The 24,663-nt window shown below is 46.5% G+C and overlaps 4 protein-coding genes across 12 annotated transcripts in view; 2 read left to right on the forward strand and 2 right to left on the reverse strand.

The window, feature by feature from the left end:
• LOC139056016 (mitochondrial 2-oxoglutarate/malate carrier protein) overlaps nt 1-1,092 on the forward strand; it is a 34,955-nt gene extending 33,863 nt beyond the window's left edge. For both annotated transcript variants that reach the window (XM_070533782.1, XM_070533783.1), the window contains exon 10: nt 643-1,092. In XM_070533782.1, coding sequence (XP_070389883.1) covers nt 643-819 — 177 coding nt within the window. In that variant the 3' untranslated portion in view covers nt 820-1,092. The remainder of the gene's footprint in view (nt 1-642) is intronic.
• Nucleotides 913-16,237, reverse strand: LOC139056019 (probable 3-hydroxybutyryl-CoA dehydrogenase). 3 transcript variants are annotated; one of them, XM_070533792.1, is made up of 7 exons: nt 15,981-16,237; nt 13,009-13,052; nt 11,206-11,444; nt 10,724-10,930; nt 5,626-5,847; nt 3,007-3,315; nt 913-1,048 (listed from the first exon to the last, which is right to left on the reverse strand). In XM_070533792.1, exons 3-6 carry the CDS (start codon nt 11,434-11,436, stop codon nt 3,088-3,090), a joined length of 888 nt encoding a protein of 295 aa, XP_070389893.1. In that variant the 5' UTR covers nt 11,437-11,444; nt 13,009-13,052; nt 15,981-16,237; the 3' UTR covers nt 913-1,048; nt 3,007-3,087. The 3 variants fall into 3 exon arrangements, with proteins under 3 accessions (XP_070389893.1, XP_070389895.1, XP_070389894.1); XM_070533794.1 differs by lacking the exon at nt 15,981-16,237 and adding an exon at nt 15,347-15,364; XM_070533793.1 differs by lacking the exon at nt 13,009-13,052.
• A 212-nt stretch (nt 16,238-16,449) lies between these two features.
• On the forward strand, nt 16,450-19,002 carry LOC139056020 (uncharacterized). The gene is made up of 2 exons (XM_070533795.1): nt 16,450-16,946; nt 18,179-19,002. Exons 1-2 carry the CDS (start codon nt 16,570-16,572, stop codon nt 18,450-18,452), a joined length of 651 nt encoding a protein of 216 aa, XP_070389896.1. The 5' UTR covers nt 16,450-16,569; the 3' UTR covers nt 18,453-19,002.
• Nucleotides 19,003-22,548: 3,546 nt separating this feature from the next.
• The window catches only part of Rabex-5 (Rabaptin-5-associated exchange factor for Rab5), a 42,155-nt gene continuing 40,040 nt past the window's right edge, over nt 22,549-24,663 (reverse strand). For all 6 annotated transcript variants that reach the window (XM_070533796.1, XM_070533800.1, XM_070533798.1 and 3 more), the window contains one exon: nt 22,549-22,874. The gene's annotated coding sequence lies outside the window, so the exon portion shown is untranslated. The remainder of the gene's footprint in view (nt 22,875-24,663) is intronic.

The raw sequence follows: 24,663 nt of genomic DNA on the forward strand, positions 1-24,663 counted from the left end.
AGGTCGGCACTTGCCCACAACAGCATTGTATTGACTATGAATATGTACCATGATCTTTCGATCATGTGTTCCTGCGTATGCTGGCCAGCCTGATCACTCTTACCTGGGCACAACTGTCTACCAAACCATCTTTGAGTGTGCGAAAAAAAAAAGAATAATGTGGGGTTTCATGTCCAAAACCCCGATCTGATTATGAGGCATGCCGTAGCGAGGGACTCTGGATTTATTTTAACCAATTGGGGTTCCTTAACATGCACTTAAATGTAAGTACGTGGTTGCTTTTGTATTTCACCCCCATTGAAATGCGGCTGCCACGGCCAGGATTTCATCCCGCGACCTTGTGAGAAAAAGGGACATCCTGGCATTCCTAATATAATCTGTCTTCAGCAGCAGGACCTGGTCGCTTGTGCTAGTCCTTTTTTGTTGCCACGGTACCATTAGACCATAGTGCAAGAAGAAATAGTCGATTCAGTGAAAGCTGTAACAAGACCCCCCCCATCCCTAGATAAATAAATTTTAAAATTTTCCTACCACAACAAGATGCACACTCTATGATGGTGCTGTGTTCACAGCATTTAGTACAAACTCTCGCCCTCGTGCAGTACGACTATGGCTGATTTTTCCACCTCCTCTCTGCCACAGGACGTGCTGTCCAAGGTAGTACGCAACGAGGGCTTCTTCAGCTTGTGGAAGGGCTTCACCCCGTACTATGCTCGGCTGGGACCGCACACGGTGCTCACATTCATCTTCCTGGAGCAGATGAACAAGTTCTACTACCGAGTCATTCTCGGGGACACCGAAGGACGGGGAGGACTGTGAGACTCGGGGGGGCTGCCTGCCCCATCCTCCCACATGGGAAGGAGCCACATCACCATCTGTCTTTCGTCCCGGCCGGCCAGCGGTCATCTCGTCTACTCTCGTGACCGCTTGCGTGCACAGAGTCCATTGCTGCCAGGGGGCACCAGTGGCTCCTCTTCTCTGTGTAGCTGGTCTGTAGAGTTTTGTCTTGTGTGGGCCAGGGAGGGCCTCAAAGCATTTGGTTGGTTGGCTGTTAGAGAAGAATAAAATACATATTTGCATTTTTGGGCTCAACGAGTGTGAAGAGTTCGATAATAATGAAGCAGTCTGCCTTGCACACAGCTCAGTTAAACCAGTTCACAATACTTATCACGGGCGAGATGCCTGCCCTTAAGGTTCACATTACATGTGACACCCGTCAATGAAACGATGTCCCAAATCCACTGCCATAATTCTGGTTGGTGCTGGCTGACACTCCCGGGGCTAGATCTGGCACACATACAAAATACACAAGAAAGTAGATAGGCTGTGCGTTGTAGCTCAATTGGTACAGCATTGTATGTGTGATGCGGAAGATGTGCCTCTGGCTCCCACCAGTTTGCTTGCTTTCATTTCCCATTTTCTTATCATTTCTACGTTTCAATTAAAAGGAACAGCTAACTACTCTTGTGCTTTCCTGTGCTCCATTGCCTGTTAGCTTCATGTGGTTGTAACTAATAAAAAACATCAAAGCCCCTCGGTTCCCTTTATACATACTTCTTGCCTATTACCAGCAGTGCTTCAGATGACCTTCACTAGTATTGGATAGGTATTGATCGGATCTGCGCGCGATGCAGCATGCTTAGTGAATGAGCAAAAACTTCCAAAGGGTGGTCAGCTGGGCCTAACCATCACTAAGTGTAAACAGGGCATTATTTGCTATCATGATGAGCTCCCTTTCAGGCACACTGTGTTAAAATTAGCATTTTGGGAACCTTTATTTGTTTTCCGATACACACAATGCTAAGAACACCTGACACGAACTCTGGCACCAATGCGCACTGGTTAACATGAACTTTTGCAATGCCATGCCTACTACAGTGAACTCTCACTTGAGTGAACTTCAAGGGACCGAAGAAAATAGTTCACTTAACTGAAAGTTCACTAAACTGAATATTCACTAGACCAACATAAGACATGGCATACAGAGTCAAAAGTTTGAAGTGCAATTCATGGAGCAAAAAGACACTGTACCCATAGTGTTAGAAATGTGTGAAATGGAATTTGTACATATCAATGAAAAACACACCATGTGGGTCGTTTGTGTGCACATGCGGAACCGACAAGACTGGAATGAGAGACGACGACCATGCCACGACTACTTGACCGGAAAAAAACAGACGCCACATGGTTTGTGGTGTGACAGATCGCCGTTTTGCTCTGGCGGCGTTGTAAGCGCCAGCGATGTTACTTTGTTCATGGCCTCCGAGATTACATGCTTGCTTGTTTTGTGCGGGCAATCTCGGAGGCCATGCCTCATTGCCATTCGTTTTCCGCGCTGCCGCTTTGCCCCAGGGGCGCTGTAGCGCCAGCGACGTTACATTGCCGCTGGAGCGGCGGTTTGATGAGGGCGGGCATCGGTTGTGCCTGCAGTGCAGTGCAGGGCAAGCCTTGGTCCTCTGAGCAAGTTCGTTGAAACTGAAATATTGACTGTTCCGAAATTTGTTTAAGTGAAACATTTTTGCATATAATCTATAAGAAAACTGCCGGGGATTTCTAAAAAGTTTGTTATTCTGAAATATTCGATAAACCGACGTTCGTACAACTGAGAGTTCACTGTAGCACATTGCAGCACCCACCAGTTAACAGGCTTGTGCCAATGCTTCACTCTGGTTTTAAGGTAAGAGAGAATGTGATGCAAAAAGCGCACAGTCAATACACAGGTGCCTCTCCAGCATAGCGAGTACTGACAGTCAGTGGTGATATTTCTTATTACGACATGAGAGCGTTGCAAGCGGTTTTTCACAAGCATTGTAATAACTGCCGAAAGAAGGAAACCTTGGTGGAGGCATGGCGGCCAGATTCCAATGGGGCAGGCAGCAAAAACACTGCACTACGAGATTTTGGTGCATGTTGCAAAAACGCATCTGGTGGTAATCAACTCTGGGCCTTCCTCTATAGCATGCCTCGCAGCCCGGGGATTGCTCTGGGGCATAAAAAAGTGCTCACCTTGGGCAGCGGCAAGCAGCATGCTTCTTTGGAAAAACTGTTGGCGACGTTCCAACGGGCGGCAGCTGGCACATGTGCAGCTTAGGAGTGGAACACGCGAAAGATGGAGGTGATGTGCCGTCGGCAGATGGGACAGGCGTCCTGTCGTTTGAGCAGCATGCGGCCACAGGCGGCACACGTGCACAGGTGGTGGCAGGGGTGCAGCACGCAGTTGCGCTCCTCGTCCATGCACACCACACAGTCCTTGTCGCGGCCGCCTGCACCTCCAGCCTCCAGAACTTCGGCCGTGAGGGCACTGCACAGCGTGTCCTGCAAACACCAGGGGGGAGCCAGTGATTAGCGGGGGGGAGAGAATAACTGTGCACACCACGCTCGGAACTTGTCACAGACATGAGATGCTAACAAAACAATTAATTGAACAGAGAGAGAGAGAGAGAAAGCGTAGTGGGTGTGCATCCATTGACTGTTGCCATTAGTAGAATTTTTTTTCGCGGCAGCCGAAAGAGTGATTAAAAACTTCTTTTCGTAATAAGGACGCTAGATAAAGCTAGATGCTTTATTTGCAGTAGCAATTTAGGATACGCGTGGACACAGGTGTTGTTTTGCTCTAGTTGACAGAGAACTAAGGTTGCAATCAAAAGGTTGAGGGCTGAACTCCCAGTCTAATCAGTAAGCAGCCTTCACATCATTGCCTGATAACTGGTGATAGACTGTGTTTGACAGTACTGCAAGGGTGTTGAAAGATTGGTGTGAGTGTGCATGCTTTTCAAGGGATGACGAGAACTTGACTGAGAATGCTGCTTTGGTGGACACCATCTATGTCACTGCTTCACACTTAAAACACTATGGTTACTGCAAAACCAGTGACAGATTATAAACAGTGAAACTTTCAGCACAGTAAACTCCATTTCATATTTTTGTTGCAACAATGTGGAAGTTAGAGTACTTATCGTGATACTACTGTGTTGCACAGTGGAACCAAAAAATTTGAAAACATTACAGGATTTTACCTAATGTAAAAATTTTAGGTTGCAACAGATGAAGACACTATTGCATAGAGGGCATCAGATTATACTGTTTTATCTTTATTTCCATTTGTATTTTCTTTAATTGTGTGTTGTCTTCTGATATGCAGTTGCTCTCTCATTTGGCATACCCTCTGTCGCAGTAGTCAAATTTTAAACGTACATGAACTTCAGCCACTGATGAAAGGTATTCATGAAAACTACTAACTGTAGAGCAGACAAGGGGCCGAAGCGCAGATGTGTTGAGTGGTGAGCCTCGCTGATGTTATGGGAACGCCATACTGCCCGCAATGACAATGCATCGTTGATGTAAGCCCAACACACTTGGCGCCCAGAGCCGTGACTTGTAGGCGAACCGAACTTTGTGCGGCATGCAGCTGATGCTGCATGGCATTCTGGCTGTCACATGCAACTGCTTTGTGCTAAGATGCGCAGATTTACGTCATGAAATTTTGTCTGCTCTGGGCTACTGAGAAGGAAGACGGGCTGAAAGAAAAGTTTACCAGCATGATGTATCACACCACATTGCACAAAAGTCAGGAGACAGCACGTGACTAAAGAACATGTGCAGTGGTACTACGATCACATGACCCCACTATAGTTATGTTGCACATGAAGTATGAACATGCGCACTGCATTGTTGCATAAAGACACATGAGTGAACGAAGCATGCTGTTAGGTTCATGGTTGCACTTCTAGATGATGCAAGTAGCTGTCGCACGAATGAAGACAGAATCACGGCAGCGTTTGCTGTTGCACCATTGGTCATGTCCTCCATCACTGCTCAGACGAGCCCCTACTAGTTAAGTTGACTTGCCTCAACATGCCATTTGCTACACCATGGTGGAGGGAAAGTTGCAACCAAGTCCAGTCATTACAGCGGTTCCACCATTCCACAATAGCACTCCTGCATCTCTAGCTACGCACACAACATGCACGAGTGCTGTCCGAATGTTCTCTCCCTTTGTGCTGCTCTCCTTCCCCTCAACCCTTGCAGCAGCCTTCCGTCCACATGCCCAGTCTGCCTTCACAATGTGTCAGTGTGTTTAACTGTGAAGAACACCTGCCACAATATGCAAATTTGTCAATTTCACAGTTCGTGAGTAGCGACATGTGACCTTTTCACATCAGCCAAAACAAGTTTGTTGGCATTTACTTACACAGGTACAAGAGATTGCATGACATATGTCACCTTTGGGTGGTGTTCTCAGGGGCAGCATGCACATGCTACTGCATGTGTAGTCTTGGAAACATTGCCAACGCTTCTTTTCTATTTTGAAGATATCACTTGTACAGAGGTGCTGGGAGACTGTGCACCAGTGGGACATCTGGCAGATCTCACCTGCAGGCACAATGCCAGAGTTTACCTGCACACTTAGTGGACCTGTTTATAAAGGCCGCATGCAAAATTCTTTCCCGTTCACATGCCCCAGTTACTTGCGCAAGAACCTGTAGCATATGTGAATGCGAACCTAGAGTGAAGGGAGATATTATTTCTAAATCCTGCCGGCCTCTGCAGGGAAGGACACATTTGCGCCGATGACATTACAACTGGACACTGGGGCATAGCAAGATGGAGAGCAGAGCCACTCACAGGACTGGCCAAATCGGGTGGGGAGAAGGGTGGTGGCTGTCGAGCCATGGCTGTCCGGCCCAGCAAAGCAAGTGCGGAACGCCGCGCCTCGCGCTCTCGCTCTGACAGCACCAGGGGCTCGGGCCCAGCACGGAGAAAGGCAGTTTTACTTATGCGTTCCAGGAAACCCCGCACCCACGAGAGCGTTGCCATGGAAGTCCCTCTGCACAACTGTATTTCCACCTGCAAAGCAGTGGCGGCAAAGTTCTCAGGCACAGCTACCTACTTACACTGAGAGGCAAAACTTTCAGGACAGTGCTTCTTTTGGAATGAAAGCAGCTGAAAAGTGGGGTAACTGTTGACGATTATAAATTGTTTACTACCCTGCACTAAAGTGTATTAGAAAAGAACTTGTACGTGTACTATATGTTAGGAAGCAACATGCACCTTCATGTACCTGCGAGCCCAAGAAGTCGGCAAATCTCATTTCTCGTGACTACCGTACAACTGATAACACTGGAATTACAGGATGCTGTGATTGGACTAGTACAGTAGGGCCATTCTAAGCATACTAAGCCTGTAGAGGTGAAAGAACACTCAAATTCAGGTTAATACAGTATGCATTCACACACATGTGCAGTGTTCACTCATTACAGCAAGAATGTTGCCTGCTTTCAACATTGCAGGGATAAGTGGTACAGTGACTATTGTGAGTGTAATGCCCCTTTCCTCAGGCCACAACTCACTCCGTCAAGGAGGAGGAAGTTAGCTCCCAGCCACGCAGCGTGCGCAGTGCGATATAAAAGATATAAAGAACAGTTCAAAACCCAATGCTGCCGGAGCTGGGTCTTCCTCACATTATCTCTGAAACATTTGGCGACTTGGTAAAGAACACGCAGCTCCAACCCTCTGGCATGGATCCTACCGGCTCTACTGCTCTTCCTGCTAGTGACAACGCCCAGAAGGTCGCCCGACCTGGCGGTGCTGCATTTCCAACACATCAACCTGCCACCATTTTGGCCCAACAGCCCCAGCATTTGGCTCCTGCAGGTCGAGGCGCACTTCTGTCTCCGGCATATCACCAGTGAACATACTAAGTTCTTACACCTGGTGTCCTCCTTACCTCTGGACGTCACCAAGGACTTAGTGGATATTATCACCTCGCCGGACCCGACCCATCCCTTCGACATGTTGACGGTAGCTATCACTTCCTGCAAGTCAGAGCACAGCAGCTCCTCACAGCTACGGAGCTCTGTGAGTCTCCCTTCACCGTTCCTTTGACGCATGTGCCAGCTTCTTGGCGGAGTTCTCACCTTTCAACAGGACAAGCTGCTGCGTGAGTTGTTCCTCCAGCCCCTCCCACAGAACACGGTCCCAATTCTCGCGGCTGCGGGTGATGTGCCATTAGACAAGCTCGCTGAACTGGCTGACCAAGGTGCGGACTACACGCGGGTGTATGATCCCTTGACTCAGCGCCATTACGACTCCGCCTCCAGTGACTGCCTCAGCCCCTACACTCGCGACAGGGGCTGTCTGGATAACCTTGTCAGACATCTCCATGACCTCATGCCCTTCTCACATCGATCTTTGTCGAGGTTCCGGTCTTGCAGTTGTTCTCCAGCACCCCCGCGCTCTCCAGAGTTTAAAAGCTCCGACGTGCGATGCGACAGCTCAGCTTCGGCTGTGTGCTGGCACCACCGCGTATTCGGCACCTTTGCTTGCAAGCGCACATGTCCGTGCTCCTGGTCGGGAAATGCTGCGACCGGCCACTGGTTGAAGGACCTGCCGCCTATACTACATTTCTGACAAGATCAGTGGCGCTCGCTTCCTTGTCGACACAGGAGCCCAGGTTAGCGTCATACCGTCCACTTGTACAGATCACCGTCGCAATGAACAGACCTGTCCGCTCCAAGCGGTAAACAACTCCGCCATCCACACATATGGTCAACGGTGTTTTACACTTAACCTTGGATTGTGCCGTATGTTTTGCTGGATTTTCATTCTTGCTGATGTTTTGTAAGCCATTCTCAGAGCTGACTTCCTCAGTTTCTTCAACCTTGCGGTGACATGCATGCCCATCGCCTCATTGATCTGAGCACACGCCTCTCAATCAATGGTGTACTCTGCACCGCCACGCCGATGGGGCTTCGAGCTCTTGCACTCGCTTCGCCGTATGCAGAAATCTTCGCTGATTTTCCTCAACTTACGAATCCACATACCAGGGAGTCACCAGTGAAGCACTCGATCACTCACCACATCGTGACCACTGGTCTTTACTCGGCCTCACCGGCTGTCTGGAGACCGCCTCACCATTGCTTGCCAAGAGTTTTACCACATGCTTGAACTCAGCATTGTGCAACCTTCCTCAAGCAACTGGGCATTGCCACTCCACATGGTGCCAAAGAAAGATCCTGGTGACTGGAGACCATGTGGGGATTACCGCGCTCTGAACGCCCACACCTTACCAGACCGCTATCCACTTCCTCACATACAAGACTTCACATCGAATTTCGCTGGGTGCACGATCTTCTGTAAAATTTACTTAGTGAAAGCTTATTATCAAATTCTCGTGGAACCCGCTGACGTTCCAAAGACAGCCATTACCACCCCTTTTGGCCTCTTCGAGTATGTGAGGATGCCTTTTGGATTGCTCAATGCTGCACAGACTTTTCAGTGCACTATCAATGAGGTCACGCGAGGTCTTGGCTTCGTGTTCGCCTACTTTGATGATGTCCTCGTCAAAAGATCATCCGGCCCCGAGCATGAAGCTCACTTGCGCGCCCTTTTCCAATGAATCGATGATTACGGTCTCGTCATTAATCCACACAAGTGCCTCTTCGGTGTCGCTACCATCGAGTTGTTAGGCCATCTTGTCACTCCACAAGTATCAGGCCTCTCGCCAGCAAAGTGAAGGCAATGCAAGACTTTCCACCCTTGACTTCTCTAAGAAGACTCAGAGAATTCCTGGGCCTACTGAACTCTCATTGCCAGTTTATTCCGAAGTGTGCCAATATCCTGAAGCCTCTGACCGTCATAATGGCTATCAAAAAAGAACCGGCTGCGTCATTTGAGTGGGCTGAGGAAGCTGCATCTGCCTTTGCTATTGCCAAGAAGGTGCTGGCAGACGCCACCATGCTCCTAAATCTAATTCCTGATGCCCTAACTTGTCTCATCACCGATGCATTGTGCATGGCAGTCGGCACAGTTCTCGAGCAACACGTATCTGGTTGGCAGCCTCTTGGTTTTTTCTCGCAGAAACTGAAGCCACCTGAAGCTGAATACAGCACATTCAGCCGAGAACTCCTTGTGGTGTACCTCTCCATTAAGCATTTTCGCCACTTTCTGGAGGGCCGGGACTTTCACATCGTCATAGACCATAAGGCCCTGACGTTTGCCTTCCATAGGAATCACAGCAACTACACTGCACGGGAGATCTGCCAACTGTGCTTTATCTCCGAGTTCACAATGGATCTCCGTCAGGTTCGTGGGCCGGAAAATGTTGCCGCTGATGCACTCTACCGCATCGATGCCCTGCCGGCACAACCACTGGTAGACATGGAGGAGCTAGCAGCCGCCCAGCGCAATGACCCTGAGCTACATCGCCTTTGTTCCTCATCCATGTCTCTGTCCTTCACTGAGTGCCCGCTTCCGTTTTCTTCTTCGTTGATAACGTGCTAGACATCCACTGGTGTTCCTCAACCCTTCGTGCCTTTGGCTTTTCGTTGCGTAATTTTTTATCAACTGCACAACATGAGCCACGCTGAAATTTGTGCGACTCAGAAGCTAGTCACAACTCACTTCCTTTGGCCTAGTGTCAATGCAGACATCGGTTGCTGGGTGCGAACCTGCCTTTAATGCCAGCGTGTTGAATTTCACCACCATACTGTCATGTCTAATTCCCCATTTTGGCCTCCAGACACGAGGTTTTTTCATGTCCACCTCGACATTGTCGGCCCTCTCCCGCCATCACGTGGGACCTCTTACCTGCTCACATGTGTGGACCGCTTCACCCTATGGCCAAAGGTGCTTCCCATTACAGACACTATGGCAGAGACAGTTGCTACGGCTTTCATGAGCGGCTGGGCATCGTGTTTTGGATGCCCTTCAGTCGTCACTGCCGACCGAGGCCGCCAGTTTCAATCGGCCCTATTCACCATGCTAGTTAACATCCTGAGCGTTCGACACATCCACACGACCTCCTACCATCCTTCCATGAATGGCATGGTGGAATGACTTCATCGACAGCTGAAGGCTACCCTCGCCACTTATCAGCCATATCAGCCAAGGGAATGTTGGCTCGTCCACCTTCCCTTCGTCTTTCTGGGCATTCGATCAGCACTGAAGGCTGACCTAGGTTGCTCTTTGGCTGAACGTGTCTACTGCATTCCCCTGTACCTTCCTGGAGAATTCTTCGCGCCGTCACTGCCACCTTGCACCCATGATGTTTCCACCTACATCCAGGAGCTCCGCACCACATTTCGTGACCTTTCTCCTGTGATTCCTGCAGACCGGCACCACCGGTCTGTGTTTGTCAGCCAGGATATGGATTCCAGCAGCCATGTTTTTGTTTGGCGTGACCACATGCGTCCACCCCTCACCATGGCCTATGATGGACCATTGTGAGTACTCCATTGTACACCTAAGACGTTCACACCGGACATTAACGGTCATTGTGTGACTGACAGGTTTGAGTGGCTGCTGACCGACTCAAGGCTGCCTATGTCGCCACTCTTGCACCTGCGATCCCTCCACTCAACATGGCCTCGATTCCTTCATCACTCTGGGCAGTCACATCTAAGCACGTTCACTGGGTGGCTCCTCTGGCTTCTGCTCTACGGGGGGAGCCCTGTAGCGCCCCTTGCCTCAGGCCCGGGCCGCAGACCACAACTCGCTCCGTGTGCAGCGCCCGTCAAGGAGGAGGAAGTTCAGTCCTGGCCGTGCAGTGTGTGCAGTGTGATATATAAAATGAAAAGAAGAATTCAAAACACAATGCTGCCGCAGCTGGGTCTTCCTCGCATTAGCTCTGATATGTGCATTATTCGGTGCAATCAATCGACGTTAAAAAGATGGCAAAAGCAACGTGAGGTCATTGAAACTAGGACAGGCAAAGGGGGTGCACCTCCGGTATGGCGTAGACAGGAAAGAGGAAGCGTATGCCAAGGCAGCGATCCTTGCCCGAGGCCCGCTCAAATATGGCGTCCATGGGGAGGCGCATACTGCTGCTGGCCAGAATGGCTGTTGGGCGGCAGCTCTGAGAGGCCACCTCCATCAGGGAAACCTTGGCCGCCAGGTCCTCGGTGATGCACTCCAGCACCAGCTCCGCCTCCTGTGCCAAAATGCGACCACCGTTTGGCAACAATGAGGAGGGAAAACCAGAGAATCAGGCAACACTCTGGCGCAAAGCAGGCACAAACCTAACCGCAAAGCCTGTCCACAAGTTGTGGATGTGTGGGCTTGTTGGTTCAGCATTATTCCAAATTGTGGCTCGGAAACGTACAAACAGGCTGAAAAAGAGACGACGCACAAGTGCTACGTGACGTCTTTTTTCCTATCTGCTCCTGCAAATTATCACATTTGCTACAAGATCGTGACCACACTGACCCTGAGTGCTTCTTCAAGGCGGCTGAGACAGAACACGCTGCCCAAGAAGCCTGGCTGGCGCAGGAGACCGCACTCCCTCAGTGCCTTGCGATCCTCGGCCAGTCGGGGTGCAACTCGGTCCAGGGCATCGGGCAGAGCATCATGCACACGCACCTCGTGCCCTTGAGCTGCCAGTTCGCCCGCCACGTTAACGCCCAGGCCACCACAACCAATGACGGCCACACGCACCATGTTGCCAGCTGCAGCAAGGACAAAGTTAGCTGCATTGGGTGCACAGTAGTTGCTTGCATAAAACACCTGACCGGCCATGCTGCTGAACATTTGCTGCTCAAGCCAACTGCTGTATGCTGTAAGTATCAGTGATGTTGGTCTGCTCTGGTCTACATCATCTAGTGCATTGCTATAAAGAAGCATGATAGCGTTTGTTGTTCTGTTCTTACTTTTTTTTTGTGCTCGTTCATTATTACTTTCCTGTCTTGCCTAGTATTCTCTTGCAGCTGAAGTCAAATAAAGTGCATTGAGAAATGGGAGTGAGAAATGAAAACAACTGGTAACAACCTGTCCTTTGTCAAGAATGAACAATTCTCTTGAATTTGCACCATGAGCTAAGTATCCATCTTTGACATGCAGATTAGTGCTAATGGTCATGTGCCTGCTCAGGATGGCAGAGGCTTAAGTAAAACTCAAAGGCATACAATATCAAAGTTCTTAAGGGCCACAGGTTAGACCACCACAACTGCGTGTTCCATTTTGGCAGGCATCAATTCTTGGCAGTGGCTTTACAACTGGCTGAGTTGTAGTTGTAAACACTGTGATGCAAGAGACCCTCATTTTGACAGCAGGAAAATACCGTGTGTTTTAGTGGACACTTTCACACATTTTTTAAAATTGCCTGTGGCAGATGGCGCAAGTCTAGTCCGTGAGCTGGTCTGCATTCAAATGCATAATCAACTAATTTTAAAAAATCATTAAGATTTTAACTTATTACCTTATGGCACATATTGCAATTTAAAAATTCTAGCCAGGGGGTTCGCAAGGGCATGCTGGCAGTGCTCATATTTGCTCCACTTGGAATGAATTCTCAGGATGGCACCAGCTTCGAGATATTAATTCCCAAACTTTGCAGTGAAATGCATTGGCGTTCCAGTTACTTATGTGCTCCAATGAATAAAGTGACTTAGGAAAGTAAGTGGAATGACAGTGCATTTTTACTGCACGTTTGATGGCGCATATCTCGTAAATGATGTCATCCACAGAATTATTTTCAAGTGGATATGCCTTGCAGTCTTGCCCACTAGAATTTGTAAATTGCAATACATGCCATAAAGTAACTAGATAAAAACTTAATTTGTGTATTTTTCTTAATTATTCGATTATATACATACATTTCTTTGGCAAGTAATGTCCACCTCTTTGAGTAGACTGGCTCATGGACTAGAATTGTGCTATCTGCCAAAGCTAATTAAACAAAATTTTTGAAAGTGTTCGCAGAAACACCCTGCATAAAAAAAAAGACGGAAAGTTATTTTCCTTCTATATTGTTTTTGCTGAGACGTTTTCGAGTCACAGATTTTGGTCATCATTGACCCTTAATATATTAGTTATTTCAAAATATTGCACACTACTAAAATGGCTACAATGTGAATGTGAGACCTAGATTTCAAAAGAGTGAGTAATCCCAGTAGTTAAGCTCTAAAATGACTGATGTGCCTTGTACAAGCTGCAATATTCACAACCTTAGTGAACAGCACTTCAATTCTGGGGCAGGCCAGCAGATCTAAGCTGTAACAAATGGGTACTCACCTATCTGCTTTGCCTAGAACACCTCATAGAGATTTGCACTGCCACTGTGCAAATAAAACAAAAACAGCAGAACACCAAGACTGTCAGACCACAATAAACATTCAGATTAAGCAATTGTTAAAAATCCTTTGAAAAATGGGACAATGTGGGAAAACAAGCGTGATATACTTCATTGCATATGTGCAGCAGACATGCAAAAAGTGACAATGTTGTGCAGATCCCAATAAAACTTTTCTTGAGGAGAATCCACCTCAACAAGGCGGCAGAGTCTACTGTGACAGCCTGCTCCTATTGCAGGAAATGAGTTCAGAGTTGGAGGAATCGCAGAAGTCTGCAGATTTATTTTACCTATACTCATTAGCGAAGAAATTTTGGTATTTCTACTACTGCAAACGAGAGAGCTACGCATCCCAACACAAGAGGCATACTGTGGAAAAAAACATGGGCGTGTTTCAGTTTTCCTGTTGCACTAGCCATCACGCAGCGTAAGTGATTCCCCCGAAAGTGACAGCCGTCTGTTCATTATGCAAAGTGCCTCAATGAACAGCTGCTCCTGCAGCTCTTGTTGACAAGTAATGGCACTTGTGTATTCCACTTTCTTTACTGTATTCTAGCAAGATCAAAATAATCATGTCACTCACAATGCAAAGCAACGATACGACAGCTGGTGTAATACTATACGAAGTAAATGTTGTACTGTTTCATCTGGTATCAGTCGGTTAACATATTCGCACATGCACAAGAGCAATCTGTGTTCAAGAAGAAGAAAACTTTCTTCAATGTTGACTCTAATCCCCGTTGCCTTCATTTTTGGAGCTGGTGCTCCTTGGTGGCGGAGACACATGTAATCCTACTTTTTTCTCCTACCCTGCTTTCTGACTATTACTGCTGGCTCCGGTTAAACTGTTTCAGCTCAGTGCTGCTTTATAGATCAGCTGCAGAACTTGGCGTGGGCCAACCATAGCTTTAGAGGTGCATTATTCTTTCAGCTGTAACGTTGACAAAAGCGCTATATTATGAGCAGCAAGTCTTGTACAGTTTCATGCAATATCTGTTGGCATAAGCATTTGCAGATGCGTGCAGAGCAATGTTCTGTCCAGGAGAACAAGAAAACAAGATTCATTGTGGCAAAAGGTTCTCAGTTTTTAGGTTTTTTGGTTATTTTTCTTTCCAGCTTTGCCTTCTTCATGCTCTGGTGAATCGAGGTGTTTGGTCATGTATTGTTTTGCTGCTGCTCTTCCTTGAATACCTTTCCCTCAATAATTCCCTTCAGTACTTCAGCCGCCCTTCTGCTGTTACAAAGAGATAAATATACCATGTTTACAGGAACTTGACAGTAGTAGTGCATTACACCACATCTTTAGTGCATCTTATTCATGTAAATGAGGATAACGTACCAGGAAGACTCATTGCCTTAAGTCACCAGACAGGGTTATACACAGATAGGCTGACCATAGAAAATGCGTTTATATGAATGAACCAGTAATTAATTGCATCTTCTAGGTTATAATGTTGACATGGCATGTCAGTGTTTACATAAAATCACTAAGAACTGCTTGTGTTCTGTTCCTGTCTGGTGCATTAAGCTGATGCATCTTCACAGTACATTGTCTCCGTTTGCATGTGGAAAATGCACTAGAAGAATGCCCTGTTGTTGCATTCACATAAACAATCTGCACAGAGCCTGCAACAAGGTTTTGCATCTGTGAACTGGTTGAACAACTTCTTTCATGAGAGATTAACGAACCTTTACGTGATATCTTGGGGGCTATGAGATGGTAACAGCAGCCACAGCTACCACAGACATTGCTGCCAAAGCCACCTTCTCTACTACTGATGTCACACGGTGTCCATCGCCTATTTCCTCATTGTCATCATAAGTACTATTTTTTTTTTTCTGCGGGCATACATCAAACAAATGGCGTGAAATAACGATGATCTTCTTGTCCGAACCCCATCCTGGTGCTGATGAGCTTGCATCCTAGTTGTCCTAGTGCCATTATTTCAAGCAAGCCGTCATTGGTTTGGTTCCTGGCTCAACTAGCTGGTAGCACAGAAATTTCTACCTTCCTTTGCTACTCAATCACCAGTAACAAATGCTCTTGAGGAGCCATTGCAAGATTGCTGGAACAGACAAGGTTTGAGGTTCGTTTGGCCCTGCGAGACCACTATGAAGCACGGAAAGGGTTCAGTAATTGGTTATACCAGAGCCCTTCAATTGAAGGACTCTGGTAATACATATTTCGCAGGGCCAAACGAACGCGTAGTTCTTTGAAACCAGAGTAAATGTTAAATATAACATTTCCGCGTGTAATATATATGTGAATCAGCTACTCACATGCGCATGAGCGCTGCTTTATTTTGAAGTAGAATTAGAAGGAATCAATAGTACATGTCTCTACCAAATGTTACTAAAAGCGACGCGAACAGCAGCTTTCAGAACACGAGCTCTAGAAACCTTTAGAAACGAAACCAGCCACTATCTTTGAGTGCAAACAACGGGATTTTACGTCACGAACGCTCCTACACACATACATTACCGCCCACAGCTACAAGCCGACGACAAACTGTTGACGAAAGTTTGTGCTCTCAGTGACTCATGCATTATTCCCTGGCTTTAACTTTTAGGAGTTCAGCGCGCTCTGCTCCTGATGCGCGCACATCCTGTTCAGAGCCTTCCTAACCGCCTAAACGTTAAGCATCGCAGCTGGTTAGCAGCTAACCGTAAAGCTGTAATGAATTAAACTAAAGGAAAATATTCGGCAACATCGCGAGTGTGCGCCTACACAGAAATTGCACCAAAGTGCGCAACACAGAGTGATACGCCGCAAACATTTCACTTTGCCACAGCAGGCCGCGAAAGCTTAATACCACTGCATGATGGGCGGGTGAACGGCATTGTCGTTTTTTTATGCGCTTTAATCGATCGTTGTTTACATTCAAGGTCAGACTGCTGCTGCTGGTTGACTTACCACGTTTGCGATGACTTGACTGTACCGTCAGCGAGCACAGGTGTTCTGCCTCAGAAATGTTGCGTTGCTACGCGCTGGCTGTGCATGCACGGTTGGTTGCGAACACAGATGATTGCGCAAAACTTCCAGGCATTTAGCAACTACATTCGCTGCCGTCGCGCCTGACAGACGCCCTGCCCTACTTCCACTGCACCCATCAAGTTCCGCGATAGGAAACAGCAGTTTCCAAACCAAATAACCCGCTGTTGTCATAGCAACAAGAACACACAAAGCAAGTAAGAGAAAGAAGCGTTCATTTTATAGTTAACACGACTAACACGACCCTACTTAACTTGTGCAGTAAAAAAAATAGTAAACTATGATATTTAAGATGATTAAAATTGGTTTATGATTATGCTTGAAGGTATCTGAAACTCATGCTGAAATCCTTTGTGCTAAACCGCTAAACTCACTCAAACAATGTCATCATCATCAATGCCTCAAAGGAGGCGTTTCATCATCAATTTGACAAAAACAAGAGCGTCGTTCAGTGGCGGTAGGTGTTAAATGTGTACGTGTACTAAGCATTTTCTGGCACTGTGATCCTGTGATGTCTAAGGAAGAAATGACAACAGACCACGGCCTGGTGGCCAGAGCAGCCGCTCTGGAGCAGGAAGTGCAGAAACTGCGGCAAACGCCCGCACCGATGCCGCCGGACGCCGATTACGACAGCCGCTTTTTGAATGTGTACCGGGAACTGAGTGCGGGCAGACTTCCCAAAGCCATCCCAAAACCGCTGCTGAAGGACAAGATCCTGCAAAGTTTGAAAAATGAACAGGAAAGCCTGGAACGCACTCTCGCCGTGTACACCTGCCGCGTTAAAGCCGCCGAGGAGGAGATCGCCGACTTGGAGGACCACAATAAAGTCGTCGCCGGTGCCAAAAAAGGAGCGTCGGCCGTACCGAGTGACTACCGCGCCGTGAAAACGTAAGCCCTATGTTTAAGGTGTGCCTTGGCTGCCTGCCGTATGAAATGGGAGGCTGTGCTGCTGGCAGCGGCTGCTGCATTTTGGCGAGGCCGAAATGTAAGGACACCCGGGTATTGCCATTTCAATGAACGTTAGGTGGCAGAAACTAATACTGGTGTGATACGACCATTTTCGATCGCGATTGGTTCCCAGCCTCAGCTTGCGCAAAGGAGCCAATCGCGACAAAGAAATTCGATCCGGGTTGGGCTCGATCGCGATCAAATGTGCGCTGTGACACTCGTGTATCCCCGAGCCCTGTGTTGTATCGCCTCCCGTAGCCCATCAGGTGGCTGGGTAGTGATATGTTGTTTTTGATAGTTTTTCATAGTTAATTCTTGTTCCAACTAGAAATCGGACTACGATCAAGTCAGTAGGGAAACTTCGGTCATCTCTGACCTAATGTTTTGACAAGGCGACAGTCCCCTTGGTGTTGGCTGTGGGTTTAAGCGTCTCTTATTCGCCCACTGTTTAGTCTGATTTAAGTCGCTCCAAACATGTATTTCGATGTTGAATCTATCAACACAACAAAATATTACATGGCAAGCCTGTCACAGTCATTTGAGAGGCATGAGATCAAGCAAGCTAAATGGACTTTGGAAAAATGGAAAAAAAAGCATGCACTGGGTTGTTGCAACTTTCCGAGTCTGCTACACAATGCCTAAGTGTCTTGTCAGGATTTTAGTATTTGCAGATTTAAAATTTAAGGGCCTAATATAAAACCATATTTTACTTTGTTCTGTGCCGAGACGGCGAGAAAAATCTTTGGATATGTAGCAATAGCTTAAATTTGGAGGAGGAACACACACATGGTAGTGTACTAAGAACCAAGCTCTATTTTCACTGGCAAATCTACAGATGTGACCTTTTGGATGATGTCTGCAGATTTGTAAGATGTCTGTCTCATTTGGGCAAACTAAAAACGAAAGCTGACCAGTTGCCATGTTTCAAGCTGTGTTGCAATCTTTTTTGTCACTTGCTGTCCGTGTCTGCCAACCATGTTAAGTGCATAAAGTGTTAACATGTAAAGGAACTGTGAATGTAGCATTGCACAGCGCTACATTGTTTGAAGAGAACAAAAATGTGTAAAAGTCCCTCAGCTCTAAGGGTCTTGAAATCTTGCACAAACACAGCAGGTGCAGTGAATACGCCATTGACTGCTGTCTGTTGTCCCACTTACTGTTGTGATTTCCAGGCTAACCAACATGCGAAAAAAGCAAATCGCCAAGTACCTCCACAACTTCTACCCGAAGCCACACGAGATTGCACACACTGCTGCACACAACTATCTCACGCTGAATGAGATTTTGGACAGGCTATTGGACGCCAGCATCAATCCGCCAGAGGCACGATACATCAGACTTGGACCAGAGTTTTGGCCGCTGCATATACAAGTGCTTCTGAATATGAACTTGGTTGAGCGAGACCCTGACAGGAGTGAGTATGTCAGGTTGCAGGACTGCGGATGAACTTTGCTACTAAAAGTGACTGTCCCGACAAAAGTGTTGTCAACTTTATAATCCTTTGTTGTCAGTGTGGGATTCTTCAGTGACAAACGGCATATGATGACGTATGCCTCAGTGGAAATATATGTGCTTCTTGAAAACAAGCATCATGCAGGCAGCGGCTGTGAATATTGTAAGATTTCTTTTAGTGCAAGTTACCTGTGCAATAGCATAACAGAAAGTCATCATGTTGTGCATGAAATAAATTTGCCGACACTATTGCTGACACTTTCTTACCTAGCTTCCAGCTAAAGCGGTTGCTAATCACGTGGTCTGTATGCTGTGCGATATCCTTGTGCAATAGTTCACATAGCTTTCACTGCTTCCAAGGCTGTTCAACATTAAAGGGATACTTAAACACTTTTCTAGCTAATCATAGAATGACCTCATTCGCCAATGTTGTGCCGCAAAAATTTTTGGAATCCTCCAACTGTAAGTGGAGTTATTGCACTGATACCGGGCTTTCTTTCTGTCTTCGTCTCCGCTAAATTACGTTAAATTATGGGGTTTTATGTGCCAAAACCACTTTCTGATTATGAGGCATGCCGTAGTGGAGGATTCTGGAAATTTTGACCACCTGGGGTTCTTTAACGTGCACCTAAATCTAAACATCACAGGTGTTTTCGCATTTCGCCCCCTTCGAAATGCGGCCGCCATGGTCGGGATTCAGTCGCGCGACCTCGTACTCAGCAGCCCAACACCATAGCCACTGAGCAACCACGGCGGGTTTCGTCTCTGCTAGCGCTCTGGAAACTAGACAGAGGAGAAAGACAAGAGGGCAAAGCCCCGGCCAGAAGTTGAACGTCGTGGTGGTGAAAGGGCTTGTTTGGCGGCAGTGGTAGACTACACTACGCGCTAGCAAAACACGCTGATCCTGACTGAATTGATAAGTTGAAAGCTTGGATAGCTTGGAATACATCTATCCCCGCTTTTAGAACAAGCTCACGCCGTTTGGACGTAGCTTATACCTCTGTCACATGAGCATGCAAAAACTCTTTTACGTAAGTGGTCTTTTACCAACTTGAAAGACTTTTTAATGAAGAGGCATTGCATATCAGACACATGGCACCGACGATATCTTTTGAGTGTTTCCTTCTGGACACACTACCGAAAGCGTGGCGCTGGCATTCAAAACAAAACCGGGCAAATGAAAGTGATCTATCTTGAAATATAAGTGAAAAGTTGTTGTATTGCACATTTTTCAAATAAGCTTAACAATGCCAGATTAGGAAACATTATAGCGAAGATTTATTCTCATACTTTAAAGAGCGTTTGCAGGACTGGTAAAGTGCACAAGTTGTCTGGCAACATTGGGCTTCTTTTATCGCGTTGGCCGCAGTGTTCACGCCACAGGGTGCTTGTTGCGTGCGCCCTGGGCTGTTTTGTCAGTGGCGTTGGCAATCGATACTCACAATGCTGCGCGCGATTTTCTACGTCTGCGCGGTGCATGTTTGTAAGCGTCATCACATGACATCCACAACCCGGTCGACCTGCTTACGAGAGTGCAGTAGAAAATGAGCATTACTGGGTTTACTGCACCTTCTGCGAGGCATAATGTAATTTTTTACGATTAGCCTAGCCAACAGAAAATACACATTTGCTTATCTTGTAAAAAATATATAATAATTGCTTGCACCTACTGGTTTTGAGGCTACTCCTTTTCAGCTGTGAAAGAGATTGACGACCTCCGTTTCCAGAAAAGACCATTTCTGAAATAGACCCTGTCGTGTGTCTGTAGGCGAAACTCATTTTTGGGAGAAGCCTTTTTGTTAAAGACTTTTGAGTGCCCATGTGGCAGGGGTGTTAATCAGCTCCGAAAGCAAATTTTTTACATGTTCTCTGAAGCTGTGCCCAAAGCTTTGTGTCATCCACATAGTTACCATATACGATATCTACCAAAACAGGTTTTATAAGCCACACCGGCATCATACACATTCATTGCAAACACGGAGGCAGCTGAGGCAAGCAATGGACGCGTCACCAAGTGATCGAACATGGCAGCACCTGCGTGTTCACCACGAAAAGGGTCAATAACCAATGACAATACTAACACGCAGCGCTGGTTTTATTTAATAAATAAGAAGCCGTTAAATGTTTCCAGCCTGGTGCCCGTGTTGAAGTGTCCTGTGCTGTGCATGTGAAAGGGCAAGATGGTGCCTTGGCACAGAAAGCTGTCTCCCCGACATGTCGCATGATATCTTCAATTGCGTCTACATTGCAGAATAAATAGTTGACGATTACCACTCACATGTTTTGCATGCTGTCACTTCGAGAAATGTCTCGGAATACCATGCCCCTCTGAAAGGTTTTGTAGAGATCTCAAAGCAAGAAAAATAAAAAGGTGCAACAAGCACGTGTCTTGGCTCAACTATTTGTTGTCATCACATTGCTGGTGCAAGATGGTGAGTATCAAAAGTACAGAGCTTTAAGTGTGTGGCATAATTGTTGCAATGCTGACCCCAGATTATGCTTAGGACCGAGAATCTCGTGTTAAACTCGGCAAACAATAATGCACACCTTACACATGAAGGGATGTGTCAATAAATCTGAACAATCGCTTCATCGACGTGATAAAATTGTCTTTTAACTAAAATTGTCATTTCGCTTGAGCAGCTTAACATGCACTGAAAACATTGCGAAGGCAATAAGTTTTCTTTTGCAATAATTAAACTCAAAAGATTTAGCAGCTATTGTGAGTCAACTGTCATGCATGTGGTGCCTCGGAATGCAATGAATGAAATTGCAGCTGTGGATATATAGTGGCAACTACACTAGTAGTAATAATCTTGGCACATGTGCGGTCTTCACAGTTGTGTATTGCATGCTAGCATCCTGGAAGTTGCTGAGACGCACTGAAACCTAAAATTGTTTTGCCACATGCAAAACAATTTTCACAGTTTGGGTATGGAAGCAAGGTAAATATACCTGGTAGCGAAGCTTCCATAGAAGCCCATACGTTTAAAACATGGCGGTTCATGGGGCTTAGCACCATCAGTACGAGAAGGGAACACTTCCGGTGGAAGGAAAAAACAATGTGACGCATATCCGTCAAACAACAAGTCAACAAACAAGTGCCGTCATTTTGTTCTCAAGGGTGCAAACAACAAGTCAACAAACAAGTGCCGTCATTTTGTTCTCAAGGGTGCAAAATTTGTTTTGGTGGTCTGCCACTTAGAGCTGTATACTTAAATGCCCCGCCATTCGACTAGATGGGTGTTTCGAGCTTTCAGTGCAGAAAGCGATGCAAACAAAGGTCAACCGTATGGCTGTCGAAATCGCACCCCTTAACAGAACATACTTTCTTTGGTGGCCCACGAAAGCTTTAGGTGTGGAGTGCTGGTTCTATTGTCGGACGCCAGACTCGTTGGTCTGCGAAGTTGCACGAAAACAATTAAAGTAAGCAATTATCTGGCGGTCGCAACTGACCACTTATGACTGAACAGGTTGAGAAACTATGAAGGTACCTGCGTCACCAAAGTAAGACAAACGTCGACAAGCAAAAGAGTGCCACGTGTTAAGGGGGCGTATTGTAACAGGTGAACTACACGAGCACGCCTTTCTGAGCACTTGAAGAGCTACATTGCTTTGCAAGCGATAGCGGCGGCAACACCCCCTGTTACGATGGGCACTGTAAAAAGGGATTTATTGATAATGATAAAATAAAACGGAGTTGTATTTTTTTGTTCGTCACACATATATAAAATTGATAAATTTTATTTTCGTTCAATGAATCTAACTGCATCTCACTATAATTACAAAAAAAAAAGCTTTCTTCTTTCCCAGTGTTTGTTCCCTCCAAACATAGCTGCGCTTCAATCGCTGCTCCCATACCCACCCTTGCTGATGTCAGTGACAATTTGTTCTGAAGCACTTTTTGCCCAAAGCTTCGCGACCTATTTGGATTGACCTTGATGGAAGTCTGGTAACTTTTGGCAACATCTCTGGCAACATTTAATCTTCAGTAATGAGTCTGACGACTTCAACGGAGACAGCATTCAATGACCTGCTCAAGCTGCATGTGTGACACTAGTATGAAGATAATAAAGCAACAGAGACTGAGTAGCATTGAAGGAATAAATTTATGTAGAGATATATATTATTATATATACACAAGAAAAATTTGTCAACTATTTTTACAATTTGTGGGGTCGGCAAGCATCCCCCTCACATCTTCAGTGAAGACAGTTGTTCGCAAGAGAATTGTGCTTCACCACGAGCACGCAGACAGGTCCAGTGGCGTGACGTCGTGGCACGAGTATGCGTGTGGCACTGAAGCGTTCAGAGTCCGTTGCGAAACAGCACAGTAAATTTTTTTGCTGCACAGTCTCAACACATCCCCACTTCCGTGATGGCCTCTGTTTGTCTTGTAGTTGCACAAGGCGACCCCTGAAAGGCAAGCGTGAACACAGCCTTCAGTGAAATACAAGTATTGAGCAGTGCAAGTCTTGCAGAGCTGTAATCCATCCTCATAAAAGGAAGCTAGAGTGGGTTACAAAGCGCTCACTAGAATAACTAAATTACACTTCCAAAATGCCAAAGAGCAGACTCTTAACCCTGAGTGCATGCTTGGTATGCCCAGAAAAGACAGAAAAATTGGTGGTTACTGCACTAGCTTCTTTGATGTTGCCAGGAAGTTTGGTATAACTGCTTACTGCTAAAAAGAATACACTGCATCCTAACTGAACCAAATACTTAACCTAGGAGTATTTGGTTGGGCTTCAGGTGAACTTTGATGTGTGGGCTCTTTGATGTGTACGAAAGCAAGGCACACGAGTTTTTTGCATTTGTCTTCATTGGAATGCAGCCGTGGCAGTTGAGAACCGAACATGCAATCTTGTGCTTAGCAACTGAATGCTGGAGCCGACCTGGTGCAGCAGCTATGACATTGTGCTGTTGAGCAAAGGGCCAACTGGCTTGATCCCGGCCACAGTGGCTGCATTCTAACGGAGGTCGAATGCAAAAACACTCGTACACCAAGCTTCTTAGGGTGCACGATAAGGGACCCAAAATGGTAAAATATAATCCGGAGTCCCCCGCCCCTTTGGCATCCATCATAACCTCGCTGTGCAGCTTCGCAACATTAAGCTCCACACCACAGACATGAGCCACCACGGCAGGTGTTAAGGGGTTGAACCTGGCGCTACCACCTTTCTGGGGGCAGTCACTCTGCCAAATGAGCTTAACCAAGCAACCAGCAGATGACAGGGCAAATACTTCATAGCCTGCTATCTACTCTCTGGCAGATGCTAACATTCATCTTTACTGGTATGGAATACAGTGACCTGTGTTCTCATTCCAACAATTTTAAGAGATGCTGTGCTTTATGCTTCTCTGTTATCGCTCAAAGTTTGCAGCAAGATTACTTTCCTGGTTTGCAACATGCAAAAAAACATATGGCATCAATGCTTGCCTGGTTTGTCAACGACTTTTCAATGACAAGCTGCGAAGTCTGTCTGTGTCTCTGCAACAGCTCACTCCTCTGACAGTGAGGTGCACCTACGATGGTGATTTAAAGCTTTTCTTTATCATACATTCCAAGTGTTCTAGCTGTCAGCACACAAACACATACACAAAGAGCGATACTACTCCAAAATTTAAGTGGAAGCCGAACAGTGGTAAACACAAAATCTTCTTTTAAAGGAGTACTAAAATATTTTTTACTCTTCATTTTTTTTGTGCTAAGTAAAGATCCTAGACCTCTAAATCCTAGAAGCAGTACTGCCAACCCTCACAGCACCACAATTAATTAATGTAATAGCTCTTCTACAGCCAGTTTCGATTTCGTTTGCCAGTAGGTGACTGGTGTTATGATGTTGTGATGCAGAAGGTAGTCACCTGGGAACCAGACATGCTACAAGGAACCGCATAGCAGGCGAGTGACTGAGCTGGAGCAAGTGCCAAAACATACTGGTGCCCAGTTCCCACATGGCAACCATCATGAAGTCACAACACTAGTCATCTCCAAGCAAGCAAAATTAAAGCTGGCCATAGAAGAGCTATTTCATTAATTATTTGGGGTGCTGTGAGGGTTGGCAGCATTTTTTCTAAGGTTTAGAGGTCTAGGAGAGAGAGAGAGAGAGAGAGAAAACATCTTTATAGAAAAGTCCCTGCTGGGTTCGAAAGGGGAACGGAGGGGCGAGGAGGCTAGTCCCATAAGGCTCCCCTTTCTGCCTGA

Source organism: Dermacentor albipictus, chromosome 2 (genome assembly GCF_038994185.2).
Source record: "Dermacentor albipictus isolate Rhodes 1998 colony chromosome 2, USDA_Dalb.pri_finalv2, whole genome shotgun sequence".
In the NCBI taxonomy this organism is placed as follows: Eukaryota; Metazoa; Arthropoda; class Arachnida; order Ixodida; family Ixodidae; genus Dermacentor; species Dermacentor albipictus.

Coding starts and splice junctions, on each gene's coding strand:
- LOC139056019 (XM_070533793.1), bottom strand. CDS start 11,436: ATGGTGCGTGTGGCCGTCATTGGTTGTGGTGGCCTGGGCGTTAACGTG. Junction 5,848..10,723: donor CTGTCTACGCCATACCGGAG/GTGCACCCCCTT, acceptor ACTGCTTTGCAG/GTGGAAATACAGTTGTGCAG. Junction 3,316..5,625: donor CACCCGATTTGGCCAGTCCT/GTGAGTGGCTCT, acceptor TGGTGTTTGCAG/GACACGCTGTGCAGTGCCCT.
- LOC139056020 (XM_070533795.1), top strand. CDS start 16,570: ATGTCTAAGGAAGAAATGACAACAGACCACGGCCTGGTGGCCAGAGCA. Junction 16,947..18,178: donor GACTACCGCGCCGTGAAAAC/GTAAGCCCTATG, acceptor TGTGATTTCCAG/GCTAACCAACATGCGAAAAA.